The sequence below is a fragment of the Dasypus novemcinctus genome, chromosome 21 (assembly GCF_030445035.2).
Source record: "Dasypus novemcinctus isolate mDasNov1 chromosome 21, mDasNov1.1.hap2, whole genome shotgun sequence".
Lineage (NCBI taxonomy): Eukaryota > Metazoa > Chordata > Mammalia > Cingulata > Dasypodidae > Dasypus > Dasypus novemcinctus.
In genome coordinates, this window is record NC_080693.1 from 29,922,333 (window position 1) to 29,936,632 (window position 14,300).

The following is a 14,300-nucleotide window of genomic DNA, read 5'->3' on the forward strand; positions in this document are numbered from 1 at the left end:
CATTATCCCATATGGGAAAAATTTGTTTGGTACTCATCATTTTTGGTACTCATCATGCCTCCTGGAGCCAATAAATGATGAGTACTGAAGTACCACTGCACAAAGATACACTGGTCAATGCAGCATGGTATTGGCATAAAGACAGACACATAGATCAGTGGAATAGAGTTGAGAGTCCAGAAATAAACCCTCGCCTCTACAGCCAACTGGTTTTTGACAAACCTACCAAAGCCATGTTAACAGGACAAAACAGTCTCTTCAATAAATTGTGCTGGGAAAATTGGATATCGATAAGCCAAGAGAATGATAAAGGACCCCTATCACATTCCCTATACAAGAATCAACTCAAAATTGATCAAGCACCTAAATATAAATTTATATATATATATTAAATTATATATATATATATAAAATAAATTAAATTTACCAAAAGAAAATGTACAGAAACATCTTGAAGAAATTGTGGTAGGTGGTGGCTTCTTGGGCTTTACACCCAAACACAAGCAACAAAAGAAAAAAATAGATAAATGGAATATTCTCAAAATTAAACACTTTTGCACCTCAAAGGACTTTCTCAAAAAGGTGGAAAGAAAGTCAAATCAATGGGACAAAATACTTGGAAATCACATATTCGATAAGGGTTTAATATCCATAATATAAAAGCAATGCTACAACTCAACAATAAAAAGACAAATGACCTGATTTAAAAATGGGTAAAAGATTGAATAGACATTTGTCCAAATAGAAATACAAATAGCAAAAAACAAAGACAAAAACATGAAAAAATGTTCACTATCACTAGTAATTAGGGAAATGCAAATCAAAACTGCAATGAAATACCATTCACACCTACTAGAATGGCCACTATTAAAAGAAGGAGAACACCACAATCAAGTGGATTTTATTCCAGGTATGCAAGTGTGGTTCAACACAAGAAAATCAATCAGTGTAACAAACCACATTAATAAATTGAAGAAGAAATATTACAGGATCCTTTTGATTGATGCAGAAAAGATATTTGACAAAATACAGCACACTTTCTTCATAAAAACATGCCAAAAGATAGGAATAGAAGGAAGTTTATTCAATATGCATAAAGTGCATATATGAAGAACCTGCAGCTAACATTGTGCTCAATGATGAAAGACTGAAAGCTTTCCCTCTGAGACTGGGAACAAGACAAGGATGCCCACTGTCAACATTATTCAATATTGTGCTAGAATTCTAGCTAGAGCAATTAGGTTAGATAAAGAAATAAAAGACATTCGAATAGAAAGGAAAGAAGTAAAACTTTCACTATTTGCTAATGACATGATCCTATATCTAGAAAATCCTGAAAATCCACAAGAAATTTAGTAGAATTAATAGACAAGTTCAGCAATGTGGTGGGATACAAGGTTAATATGCAAAAACCAATAGTGTTTCCATACTCTACTAATGTGCCATTTGAGGGGAAATTCAGAAAAAAATTCCATTTGTAATAGTGACTAAAACAAATATTTAGGAATAAGCTTAGCCAAGGAAATAGAGGACATGTATTCAGAAAACTACAAAACATTGCTGAGAGAAACTGAAGACTTAAGTAAATGGAGGAATATTCTGTGTTCATGGATTCAAAGACTAAATATCGTTATGATATCAATTCTACCCAATGGATTTACAAAATCAGTGCAAACCCCAACAGACTTTTTTGCAGAAATCAAAAAGCCAATAATCTAATTTATTTGAAATGATAAGGAGTCCCAAACAGCCAAACATGTCTTAAAAAGAAGAACAAAGTTGGATGACTCTTACTTCCTTATTTTAAATTATATTACTTAGCTGCAGAGGTAAAAACAGCATGGTACTATCATAAGGACAGACAGACAGACCAATGGAAGCAAATCAAGAACGAAGAAATTGACCCTCACATCTACAGACAAATGATTTTTTGACAAGGCTGTTAAGCCCACCCAGCTGGGCCAGAAGAGACTATTCAACAAATGGTACTGGGAGCACTGGATAGCCATATCCAAAAGAAAGAAGGAAGACTCCTATCGCACACTTTAGACAAAATTAACTCAAAATGGGTCAAGGACTTAAATATAAAAACAACAGCCCTAAAACTCCTAGAAGAAAATATAGAAAAACATCTTCAAGATCTTGTGGTATGCAGTAGTTTCTTAAACCATATTACACCCAAACCACAAGCAACAAAAAAAAAATAGATAAATGGTACCTCCTCAAAATTCAACACTTTTGCACCTCAGAGGACTTGTCAAAATGTTGAAAAGGCAGCCAAATCAAAGGGAGAAAATATTTGGCAATCATATATCTGATAAGGGTTTAATACCCATGATATATAAGGAGATCATACAATTCAACAATAAAAGACAAAGTATCTGTGGCAGTTTGGCATTGTTTATGAATTCCAAAAATAGATATTGGATTATATTTGTAAACCTGTCTGTTTCTCTGGACATGATTAAATTATGATTAGGGCTTTGATTGGGCCATGTCAGTAGGACAGAGAAATTGCACCACAGGAAAGTGAGGTTGGAGTTTTTGAGCTGGAACCCAGGAAATAAACACATGGGCAGAGGAACTGAACCCAGAGAGAAACAAAACCCAGGAGAGAGACGAGACATATCCAGGCTTACAGATGATAATGGAAGAAGCTGGGATCATGGAGACTTAAAGCTGAATGTCAGCAGTCATCTTGCTCCAACACGTGGTGGCAGACTGGTGGAGGAAGTAACTTACACTTTATGGCCTGGTAACTGTAAACTTCTACCTCAAACAAATACTCTTTATAAAAGCCAACATATTTCTGGTATTTTTGCATCAGTACCCCTTTGGCTGACTAATACAGTATACAATTTAAAAATGGGCAAAAGACTTGAAAAGACAACTGTCCAAAGAAGAAATACAAAAGCAAAGAAACACATGAAAAAATGTTCAACATCACTAGCGATTAGGGAAATCCAAACCAAAACTACAAAGAGATATCATTTCACACCTACTAGACTAGTCACTTAAAAAGTCAGAAAACTGTAAATGTTGGAGAGGATGTGGAGAAATAGGAACACTTATTCACTGTTGGTGGGAACGTAGAAGAGTACAGCCACTGTGGAGGACTGTTTGGCAATTCCTAATGAAGTTGAATACAGACTTCCCATGGGACCCAGCTAGGTATATACCCAGAAAAACTGAAAGCAGTGACATGACATGAGTACCCATTGCTAGGTATATACCCAGAAAAACTGAGAGCAGTGACATGAATAGATACGTGCACCCAATGTTCATGGCAGATTTATTCATGAAATCCAAAAGTTGGAAACAACCCAGGTGTCTATCAACTGATGAATGGATAAACAAATCGTGGAGTATACACACAAAGGAATATTATGCAGCAATAAGAAGAAATGAAGTGGTGAAACATGACAATGTGGATGAACCTGGAGGACATTGAGTGAAGCAAGCCAGACACAAAAGGACAAATGCTGAATGATTGCCCTATTATGAGCTAAATATATTATGTGAAATATGAATATAGATAGAATTGAAAACTTAAGATCATTTTTCTTTGAAGCTGAACAATGTAAGTTAATACTACAAAATGTTAATATCAGACAAAAGAAAATATACACAGTGAAGGAGACCAGACACAGAGTGTAAATATTCTAAGTTTCCATTTATATAAAAAGTAAATACAAATCAATTTATAAAGATGAAATAAGATTAGTGGTTATGTACATCTGAGGAAGGAATGCTAAGAGTGTGGAGTTTTTCTTTTTTGGAGTAAAGAAATTGTTACAAAAATTTTGAGATCTTCTAAATTTTTTGAGTTGATGAATGCACAATATTGTGATTGTACTAAAAGTCATGGATTATATACTCTTTGGATAGATCATACAGTGTATAAATGTATCTCAATAAAACATCTTAATGTTGTATGTAAATAAGTAATTTTGCAAAAACAGCCAGAAATAGCCTGTGTATGGAAGCATGGGAAGCCTAGCGAGATCGGGAGGTAAAGAACTTTCTTGTGTGTTTGTTTTATTGTTTATTACTATTGAAACAATGAAAATGCTGTAATGATGATTGAGGTGATGAATGCACAATTATGTGTTTATACCAAATACCATTGATAATACCAATGATAATCATGAGTATACTTATTCCATTTTAAAGTAATAAATATATTACACATTTTACTTTAAGTTATCAAAACATTAAATAAACCTGATTGAAAGCATTTTGGGTGTGAAATAAGAAAAAAGACAAAGAACATTATAAATTTATTTGACCATATTTCTTCATCAAAATCAAAGTAGATGAGGCTTTGATTCCAGTGACTAACCCTGATTAAGACAGTTTATCCAGTAAATCAATAAACACCCCCTTTATTTTTTAATCTCTTTGCCATTTGAATTTTCCTTCTGGAAGGACTACTGAAATCCAGCCTCAACATACTAATTTGTTAGATGAAATGTCAATTCTGCCTAAACTGACAATTTAAATCATGTCTTTTTACTCATTCTGGTTTGCTAGTCCCAGATTCATTCTATTTTCTCCTAAATTAGTTGCTGAACTGAGTGCCTCTTAATTTAGTTTATTAACTACATGAGAAATTTTTTTTTCTAAAAACTTTTCTTTTCTATTTTTTAATTTGTTTTCAAGTTAAATTTATCTTCCAAGAACTTAAGGTTTTCTACCTCTCTCTTAAAATGGAAATACAATTGTCTTTTTTAAAAATTTTTAAATAACAAGGGATTTAATCATGACCATAATTTTCCAAAATACAATTAAGCTTCCCTCTATCACCACGCAGAATTTCTCCCATATTGGGGAGAGGGATTGTCATAGATTCCATTAATTTAGTGAACACGGTAGTCACTGTATAGAATATATTTGCAATTTTTTTAAAGTATTATTTTCCTCATTGTAACCTTCTATTCCCTCATATTCCTTACAGCTAATTTCTATGGAATAAATAAAACGTGAAGTAATAAGCTATTCTGAGTAGGAAAAATAGAATTTCTTTTTAAAAGAAAACCTCTTTCATGGGCTGACATTTATCCATATCTGCACAGAGTTGGCCTGTGAAGCAGACACTGATTTGAACAGGGCAGGTAGCAATAGGGCCATGGGCCTCACCTGGAACTTATCAAGAGTTAATTAAAGCTCCAGCATCTGCCCTGTGCTTAGTCTCATAGAAGATTTTGGAGACTTGTGCAACAATTAAATGAGCAGTGTAGGAGGTAATGAAATGACAATCCGGATTTACTAAGTGACATTCAAAACAAAGTAAACTGAGCTTCAGGCTCTGGTTAAGTCCATTCAAATGTATTTCATTTCATCTGCATAACAGTTTTATGAAGATTTTATTATTTTTGTTATTGTCATTGTTACTGCTGGTGCTATTCCAGTTTTACATGTGAGTAAGTAAAAATTAATGTCCAAATTACTAAGTACAGAGTGTGAGTCAAACCCAGCCAGGGCTCACAGGCTTCACCATGGTCCTACACAGAAGGCCATAACCTCTTTACCACAGGACAGCCTAGGTTATAGGAAAAGGACCATGACTCTGGGCTGTGATAAAAGGCACACACAAAAGTGGACCAGAAAACATCCACACCCCTCCATCTCTAAGATATTCTTAAAATATAATGAAAAAACCTATAAAAGCACTTAGACATAGGTTCACAAGATGGAGGAATAGAGTATGGATTAGAGTGCACTTACTGATATTCTATTCATGAACTATTGTGATTAGTAATCAAAGAAAATGTGGCATTGGTGTGGAGAAAGTGGCCATGGTGGCTGCTGAGGGTAGGGAGTGAGATGTGGGGGCAATTTCGGGGGTTGGAGTTGTCCTGGGTGGTGCTGCAGGGACAGTTACGGGGCATTGTATGTCCTCCCATGGCCCACTGGGTGGACTGTGGGAGAGTGTGGGCTATGACGTGGACCATTGACCATGAGGTGCAGCGGTGCTCAGAGATGTATTCACCAAATGCAATGAATGTCTCATGATGATGGAGGAGGTTGTTGTTATGGGGGGAGGAGTGGGGTGAAGGGGGTAGGGAAATATGGGGACCTCATTTTTTTTAATGTAACATTAAAAAATAAATAAAGACAAAAAAAGGGCTTAGACATATTTTAAGTTCACTAAAATAATATAATGAAAGAAGCTCACTGAAAAAGAAAAGTAAATAATAAGCCAGGACACCCCTGTCAGCATGCAAGATAAAGGAAATAAAACTTCCACCCTAATCCTCCTCAGAACAGATCCTAGAGTAAAGGTGAAATATAATTCTTTTCTTTCTTACACTGAACACCAGCAAGGCTTCAGCACGGGCAGAAGGAACTGCAGGAACTCAACGGTAACTGAGTCTGCAGCTCCAAAGAGGATATTCCAATTTTGTACTGAACAGTAGAGGAGAGGGGCCCACATTCCAACAAGATCCTAGAAAGGACACTCCAGAGTATGGGCCGTGGCGACACAATCTCCTGGAAACCCTCTCCCCAGGCTTGCTCTGGAAAACACTCTGGAATGATTGCTCTTTATGGCACTGGGGTCCCTAAGGGCACGGCTGGAGGAGCGTGAAAACGAGTCCTGACAATTACTGGGACTTGACCTGAAGGAAGGCGTTGGAGACTTGTGTTTTGGGAGACTTTATAACCTGGTGCATATTTCCAGATTGCTGTTTGCTGTGAACCCCCTGCTTCCTCGAAGAGGATCTAGCAACTCACCTTCACGTCCGAGCTCTGCTCCAGCACTACAGCCTTGCCCATCCTTTCTTCTGCACAGTTGGGTAAGACCTCATCATCCCTACCAGTCCTGCCTCCTGGGTAACAAGAAGAGAAGACCAGGAACTGGCTCTTCAGGCCATTACTGGCCCCTTATCCAGCATACATATTACCAAGAGTACTGTTAACAAGTGCTAGAGCAGCTGGCTGTAAATTCTCTTTTTGGGGAAGTGTGAAGGCCACAGACTTACACCTTTTTTACTTCACTTGGGCTCAGCACAGACTCACCTGGTAGGGACTGTGGACATTGGATAAAAGTGTATGAAAGCGTTATTGAGTGATAGCCACGTTTAACTGACACATGCCATGTGTCAGCAACTACATGATCATTTTTGACTCTGACAAACAAAAAAGGTAAGTAGAACTATTATGTTATTTACCAGCTAAAGAGAGGGAGTGAAACAAATTGTCTAAAGTTACCAAGAGAGGTGATGTCAAATCTGGAACTTGACTGGATGAACTCCAGAATCCAAGTCCTCAAAGATGGGAGGTATGGGGATAACACAAATGGGGTGGGGATATAACCCTCCTCATCTTCTGTTCCCATCTGTCAGAGCATTTCGATTTCCCTCCCTCCTCCTTACATGTCCTAGACACATAGTCATTATAATGAAACAAAGAATGCTGAAAAACAGGCTTCTGATTTCATACAACAATTCCTGTCCATGGGCTCCTGTTTAAAAAGCAAGATCGTGAAGGGTAGCTCTGATGTCAGTGTCTCAGTCCTAAGCTTCGCCTCCTGACATGATATTGTGTGTAAGTGCCCTTGGGTACAGCCACACAACCTGTGTGTGTGATCTTAGAAAGGAGCTAAAAGCTACCCTCCACTCCACATTCAGAGGTACATGTTAACAGCCCTTCAGAAAATTGTGTTAATCATTTTTGATACACAGATGCCTTGAACTAGCAAGGAGGTCTCAAATCATTCAGTGGTCAGGTCTTTGGCCTTGTCTGCTGCCACCACATGCCAGGGGGAAACACTTGGCCTCTTCTGTCCCTGTAACCATCATCTGCACCACCACACCTAGAGAGCAATAACAGAACACGAATGCTTTCCAGGAAGGAGAATTTGAATGGCCGAGCATAGCCTGGGATTCTGGCTTCCATCCAGTGAACTCAAGGCTCTCACTCTGCCTCCAGCATCTTTTGGATGGTCCCCTTGCTTCAATCCCTGGCAGTCAAGTTTCTTTTACCTCTTTCTGCAGAGTCTCAGCAGAAATCATCACCACTCATGATATAGACACTGATCTCCATCCTACCCATTCTATATCGTGGTACTCACAAAGCCTCTCTTCTGAGTCTCTTTCTGTTTCTTAAGTTACCATGCTGATTATATCACCTACTTCATTTCTGGACTTAATTTTCCTTAATTTCTTAGATATCCTTTAAAAACAAAAAATGTGATTGTCCTTGCTCAAGATTATCACTCCACAAAGTTGCTCTGTTCATCGGTAATTTAATTTACATGTTCAAATATCTGTATTAATATTAACAAATCTGTATTAATACCTGTATTAATATTAACAAATCTGTATTAATATTAACAAATACAATCAGAAATGGGAAGAGCAACCCAAATCCAACACTGTAATTCTTAGTAACCAATGAAAAATGTACAAAGCCCTTGTTTTTGCTTCAAAACCCTTCAAAATATAAACCCAAAATTCTCTTCCAGGCTGATTTCCACCTACTCCCCTGCCCTGTATTCTCTGCTCCTGATAAAATACATGACACATTTTTCCTAAATTTACCCTCCAATAGGCCTTTAAGTACCTTCTCCATGAAAAAGACAGCAGACTTCAACTATTAGCTGATGGGTAGTCAGAGAGCGATTTCAAGAGAAAGACAAATCCCATTGGCCTTTCATATTTCTCTTTTTTGGGGTCCAGTAAGCAGATATCTCTATGAAGAAGCCTATCTGAGAAAGGAAGGACAGAAAGAAGAAATGCAGTGTAAGCTAGAAAGGGTTACAAGATTAAGGAAGATTCATTTAATTTCTAAAACTGTAATGTCTTCTGAACAATTAACAGAAAAGATAAAGAATTGAGGTAGATATTGAGAAAGAAAACACAGCCACTGAGAGGAATGAGGGAGCAAATTCCAAATGAGTGCATGCTGGCTGGCGATGTGCTTCCCTTATGATGGAATTAGGTGTGTGCGAATGTAGGCAAGGGAGAAGTTAAAGTAAATGTCCCCCATTGGTTTTGTTTTTTCTAAAAGGAAAAGAAAAGAAAGTGATACCCATGTTCTGGGAAAGTTTTCATGTAGACGTTTGTGGTGAGTTTCAGGAAAGTGGCAAAGTTTTTGAAACTCTACTGTGATTTATGGACAGAGGCAGGATTACAGGAGAAATGTCTTGGTCCAAACGGAATTGAGGATCATGAACTGTAGCCCCAGGTGTGTATGATTTCTCTGACAGTTGGAAGGGTAGGTGAATCTAGAGTGCAGATGGGGAAAGATAAAATTCCCAGAAGTGGGCTGATTAGACAAAAGAAGTTAAGAGAATGATGACCAACACAGGATCAAAGCGTGGGTGTAGTCAAAATAATGCGCTGGGAGGAGTAACACTGGACAACTAAGTAACAGGAGCTAAAGACCGTTCAATTCTACCCCTATTTGCACTCACTTGCTATTTGCTTCCCCTAACCCAGGGGTTCTTAAATTTTTTTGTTCCACGACCCCTTTGCCAGTCGATGAAAACCAGGGACCCCTTATTAAGTCCACACTACAATGTATATTATTTAATAAACATATCACACCCCCACCAACATGTCTCCAAAAATAATGTTTTGAATTTCAATTCAAGCTTACAGCTCCCTGGATTTAGAACCCCTGCTCTAATATGACCCTTTCTTCCATTGCATCCTTCTCTCTTAGCAGGACACAACAACCCCTGGATCCCTCTCCTCAGTGTAAATAAACTCTCATTTATTCTGCCCTGTTTACAAGCCACCCTCTCTCTCCTTCCTCAGAGTGACATGGTTGAGTCACCCTTCTCCATGTCCATGTTCTAGACTCAGGTATCACCCAAACCTGTGAAATCTGCATGTTAAATTAAATGTGCTTTTGTGATATTATTAAAACATCAGAAACACAAAGAGAATAACATAAGTATTATATGTTTAATGTGACATTTGGTCAAATTTGCTCCAAAAGTCTTTTTAAAATAAATTCGAACCAAGCAGTTGAAACTTACTTCGTTTCAATCCCAAATCTCACTTTTCTCCTCTCAAAGCAGACATGACTGTTATCCTGAAGTTGGTAATGTATTCTCTTTCAAAAATTTAATTTTGTTACATATGGGGATATTATTTTAAATGTTAACGCTTACATATACTATGTGATACGGTACTTATTTCCCAGCAACTAGTTTTATTTCCATCACATTATGTTTTCTTAATATATCCTTGCGAATTCATTCATTTTTTAACCCTCTCCAGAATTCATTTGTCAGAAAATGACACAATTTGTTACCCATTCCTCATTTGCTAGATGACTTGTAAGAACTCTACATGGCAGTACACATCTTTGTGACAATCTTTCTGTCCACTGGTACTAGACTTTCTCCAGGATCTAATCTAGAAGTGAAATTACTGGGCCACAGGTATATGAATTTTCAGCTTTATAAGGGATTGTTTCCAAAGTGGTTCTACTAACTTAGAGTCTCATCAGGAAGGTATTCATTTACATGTAGGTCCCCACTTGACCCAGCACAATTTACTAAATAGTCATGCATCCTATCCTAAATTTTATCAAACCAAACCGCATTGTATATTTACTTCTAATATATTCTTGGTCTGTTACTTGGCTTGCTAGTCTGCTATATGGGACAAATTGTCAAACTGTACATCTGTCCTTATAGACTGAATTATCGGAGCTAAAGCCCTAGTAAAACACATCAATTGCTAATAGGACATTTATTCACTATTTCTTCTTTATATCAAATTGTCTTAGCTCTTCTGGGTTTTTGCTTCAACACATGAATATTATACTTATATGGAAATATCTTGAAGGGGCAGTATTTACTATTAAAAAAATGAAAAATAAATAAATAATAAAATTAAAGATTCATTTCTCTCCTAAGTGGCAGCCTCGAATTGCTGTTCTTGGTGTTGGGTGGTGCCACAAAATATAGAGAACTGGGAACAAAGGTTCATTCTACCATGTGACTCCTTGAAATTATCATCCAGCTTGCAGAAAGAGAGAGAATGGAGGAAGCCCAGAACACAGTCACATCAATGAACTGAGTAGAGTAGGGTCAGTGACCACACATCACTGCAAGGGTGCCTGGGAAATGCAGTGTAGCTGAGTGTCCAGGAAGAAGACAACCTGCATTTGAGTAAGCAGTTACTGGTCTCTGCCTCAATTAGTATGGACTGAGATTATAATATGAATCAAAAAGGAAGGAACCTCTAGTGGAGGAGTTAAGTTAATATTTCAGGTAGAAAATGATGTTGGTCATTGAGACAGAAATAGTATGTTGGGTTACAAAATCTTTCTTTTCTTTTCTTTTTTCAAAGATTTATTTATTTATTTTCCCTCTTCCCCTCCTCTCACCCTGCTGTTTTTGCTGTCTGTGTTTTCTTCTCTTCTCCTTTTTTCTCCTGTAGGATTCACCAGGATTCAATCTTGGAGACCTTTGATGGGGAGAGAGGTTCCCTGTCAGTTGCACCACCTCAGTTCCTGGTTTCTGCTATGCTTCACCTTGACTCTCCCCTTGTCTCTTCATTTTTTTTTTTTTAAGATTTATTTACCTTGTCTCTCTTTTGATGCATTATCATCTTGCTGCATGACTCACTTGCGTGGGGCATTGACTCACCATGCAGGCAATTGTGCATCACACGGGCACTCTTGCAGGCACCTGCTTGCCATGCAGGCATGCTTTCTCTTCTTCTTTTTCACCAGGAGGACCCAGGTATTGAATCCAGGTCCTCCCATATGGTAGGCAGAAACTCTATCACTTGAGCCACATCTACTTCCGTAAAAGTTCTCTTTTAAATGAAGAGTTATCACAGTCATATACACCAGTGAGAATACACTGGGTAAATGTGCCAGTGAGCATCTCACATGCAGAGAACCCATCTTACATGCAGGGAAATATACCTTAGTTTGACACAACAAATGTTGAGTGCTAAACTCTTAGCCTACTCTGTATTTTCTGCATGATTTTTCTGTAAAACTAAACATTTCTTGATGCGTACAATAAACAAAATTTCACAGTAATTTTCTGGAGGAGGAGAAAATAAAAAATACATAGTTTCCCTTGCAGAAAAAACTTACTAAGTTGATTGTACAGATAAAGGGGCTTCAAGAGACATTGTGGCAGGACCACTGAACTAGGAAAGACAGATCAAGTCTAAAGACAAAGACCTGACACTCATTGGCAGAACAGTGGTAGTAGCCACTATAGAGTTAGAGGAGTCACCAAAAGAAATAATGAGTAATGGATAGAGTCGACCAAAGAGAAAAGCTTTGTAACTAAGCGATAAAGGCTATCAAAGGAGAAAGTGAAAGTCTTCTTTAAAAATACATGGTGAGGACAGTCACTGTGCTAGTTTTACAGGAGCCCAAATAAACCCAATGATTGTTTGATTTACAATTTCTCAATGCCAGTGTAGACACCTGTTGTCAATTAAGCTCAGGTGCAACCTAACTTGTCAATGGAACAATCACAAATTGTCCTGGCGGTTCCCTATACTGGCAAATCTTAGGCTTAGAAGTGTTTGGTCAAAAAAATCTGAATGCTGTACTTCCTTTTACTGCATAAGATCTATCTGTCATTCTGCCTTCAGCATTAGGCTGTAAGGTACTTGAGAGTTAGATGTATCTTTATGGGTTGAATAAATTGATGAAAAAACTGTACTTTTCACGTATTTCTGATTTTTTCATGAAACCTAAAAAAATATGTAGCACATAAAATAAGAAGACTTAATTATTCCTTAACTGCTCAAAATCTAAGTGTTGTGTGTGGTGGTGCGGGAGAAGCAGATAATGGTCAGCTCCGACTTACAATATTCTCATTTCTACACTTGAATATAAAAGGGTGACTGGAAGTCCCACAGAATAACAGGGATTTATTCCCCAAATATTCTCTGCCTGGATTTAGTAAATGCAGGGAGAGAGAAAGCTGATTACTGGAGTCAAATGTGGTGGATAAGGAAATCATGACAGCAACTTCGCTAATAACTCTGGATTCTCCTCCCCTTTCATGCTGAAGGAGCCATGAGGAAAGAAAACCAATCCTCTACCCTGTATTTCATCCTCCTGGGACTAAGCAGTCAGCAGGCACAGGAAGATTTCTTCTTCGCCCTCTTCCTGTTCATCTACCCCATCACATTGATTGGAAACCTGCTTATCATCTGGGCCATTCGCTCCGACATCCGTCTTCACAACCCCATGTACTTTTTCCTTGCCAACCTCTCCTTGGTTGACATCTTTTTCTCATCTGTAACCGTCCCTAAGATGATCACAAACCATCTCTTTGGCAGCAGAATCATCTCTTTTAGGGGATGCTTAACACAGATGCATTTCATGCTTTTCTTGGCTAACACCGACAGCTATATATTAGCTGTGATGGCATATGACCGTGCTGTGGCCATCAGCTGCCCTCTTCATTACACAACAATTATGAACCCGAGATCTTGTTTCCTGCTTGTTGTTGGGTCTTGGGTGATTGGGATGGCCAATTCCCTTCCCCACACTCTACTCACAGCCAGTCTGTCCTTCTGCAGCCATCAGGAAGTGGCCAACTTCTACTGTGACATTAAAGCTTTGCTCAAGTTGTCCTGCTCTGATATCCACATTAATGTGAAGGTCATGTATATGGGAGCTAGTGCTTTCTCTGTGCCATTAATATGTATCATTATCTCCTATGTTCGAGTCTTCTACACTGTGTTACGGGTTCCATCCACCAAGGGAATACTCAAAGCCTTCTCCACCTGTGGCTCCCACCTCACTGTTGTTTCTTTGTATTATGGGACAGTGATGGGCATGTATTTCCGCCCTCTGAACAGTTACAGCCTGAAGGATGCAGTGATAACTGTGATGTATGTGGCAGTGACCCCAATGCTAAATCCTTTCATCTATAGTCTAAGAAACCAGGACATGAAGGCTGCCTTGGGGAAACTCTTCAGCAAGAGAATGTCCTCAAAATGAATGTGAAATCAGACATTAGACACTACTTTTGCCATTTAGGAAGTCCTTGTGAGTCCAGCCCCAATATCACCCCACTCTAAGAAGCCAGCTTTGATCTTTCCAGCCAGAAAATGCCACTGATGTGACTGCAATCTTATGGAAAAAAGAAATTTATATGTGTTATTGCTTTTTTGGCAGTGAAGCAACACAAAAACATTGGGTTCATGTCCCATCTGTGTAACTGACTAGCACAGTAGAGTTTGGAAAGTTCCAACATCATCTTCCTCACCTTCATATTATGAACAAAAATATCTGCCAGTCTTCTATCACACTGTTAGAGAATCACAAGGGTCCATGCTTTAAAGGATGTAAAT

At 38.1% G+C, this 14,300-nt stretch overlaps 1 protein-coding gene across 1 annotated transcript; it reads left to right on the plus strand.

Moving 5' to 3' along the window:
- Positions 1–13,014: 13,014 nt before the first annotated feature.
- LOC101422597 (olfactory receptor 1A1-like) lies at positions 13,015–13,947 on the plus strand. The gene has a single exon (XM_004463577.2). It carries the CDS (start codon positions 13,015–13,017, stop codon positions 13,945–13,947), a length of 933 nt encoding a protein of 310 aa, XP_004463634.1.
- Positions 13,948–14,300: the final 353 nt, after the last annotated feature.

Bases quoted from the DNA above. Each gene is read 5' to 3' on its own strand.
- LOC101422597 (XM_004463577.2), top strand. From the start codon at position 13,015: ATGAGGAAAGAAAACCAATCCTCTACCCTGTATTTCATCCTCCTGGGA.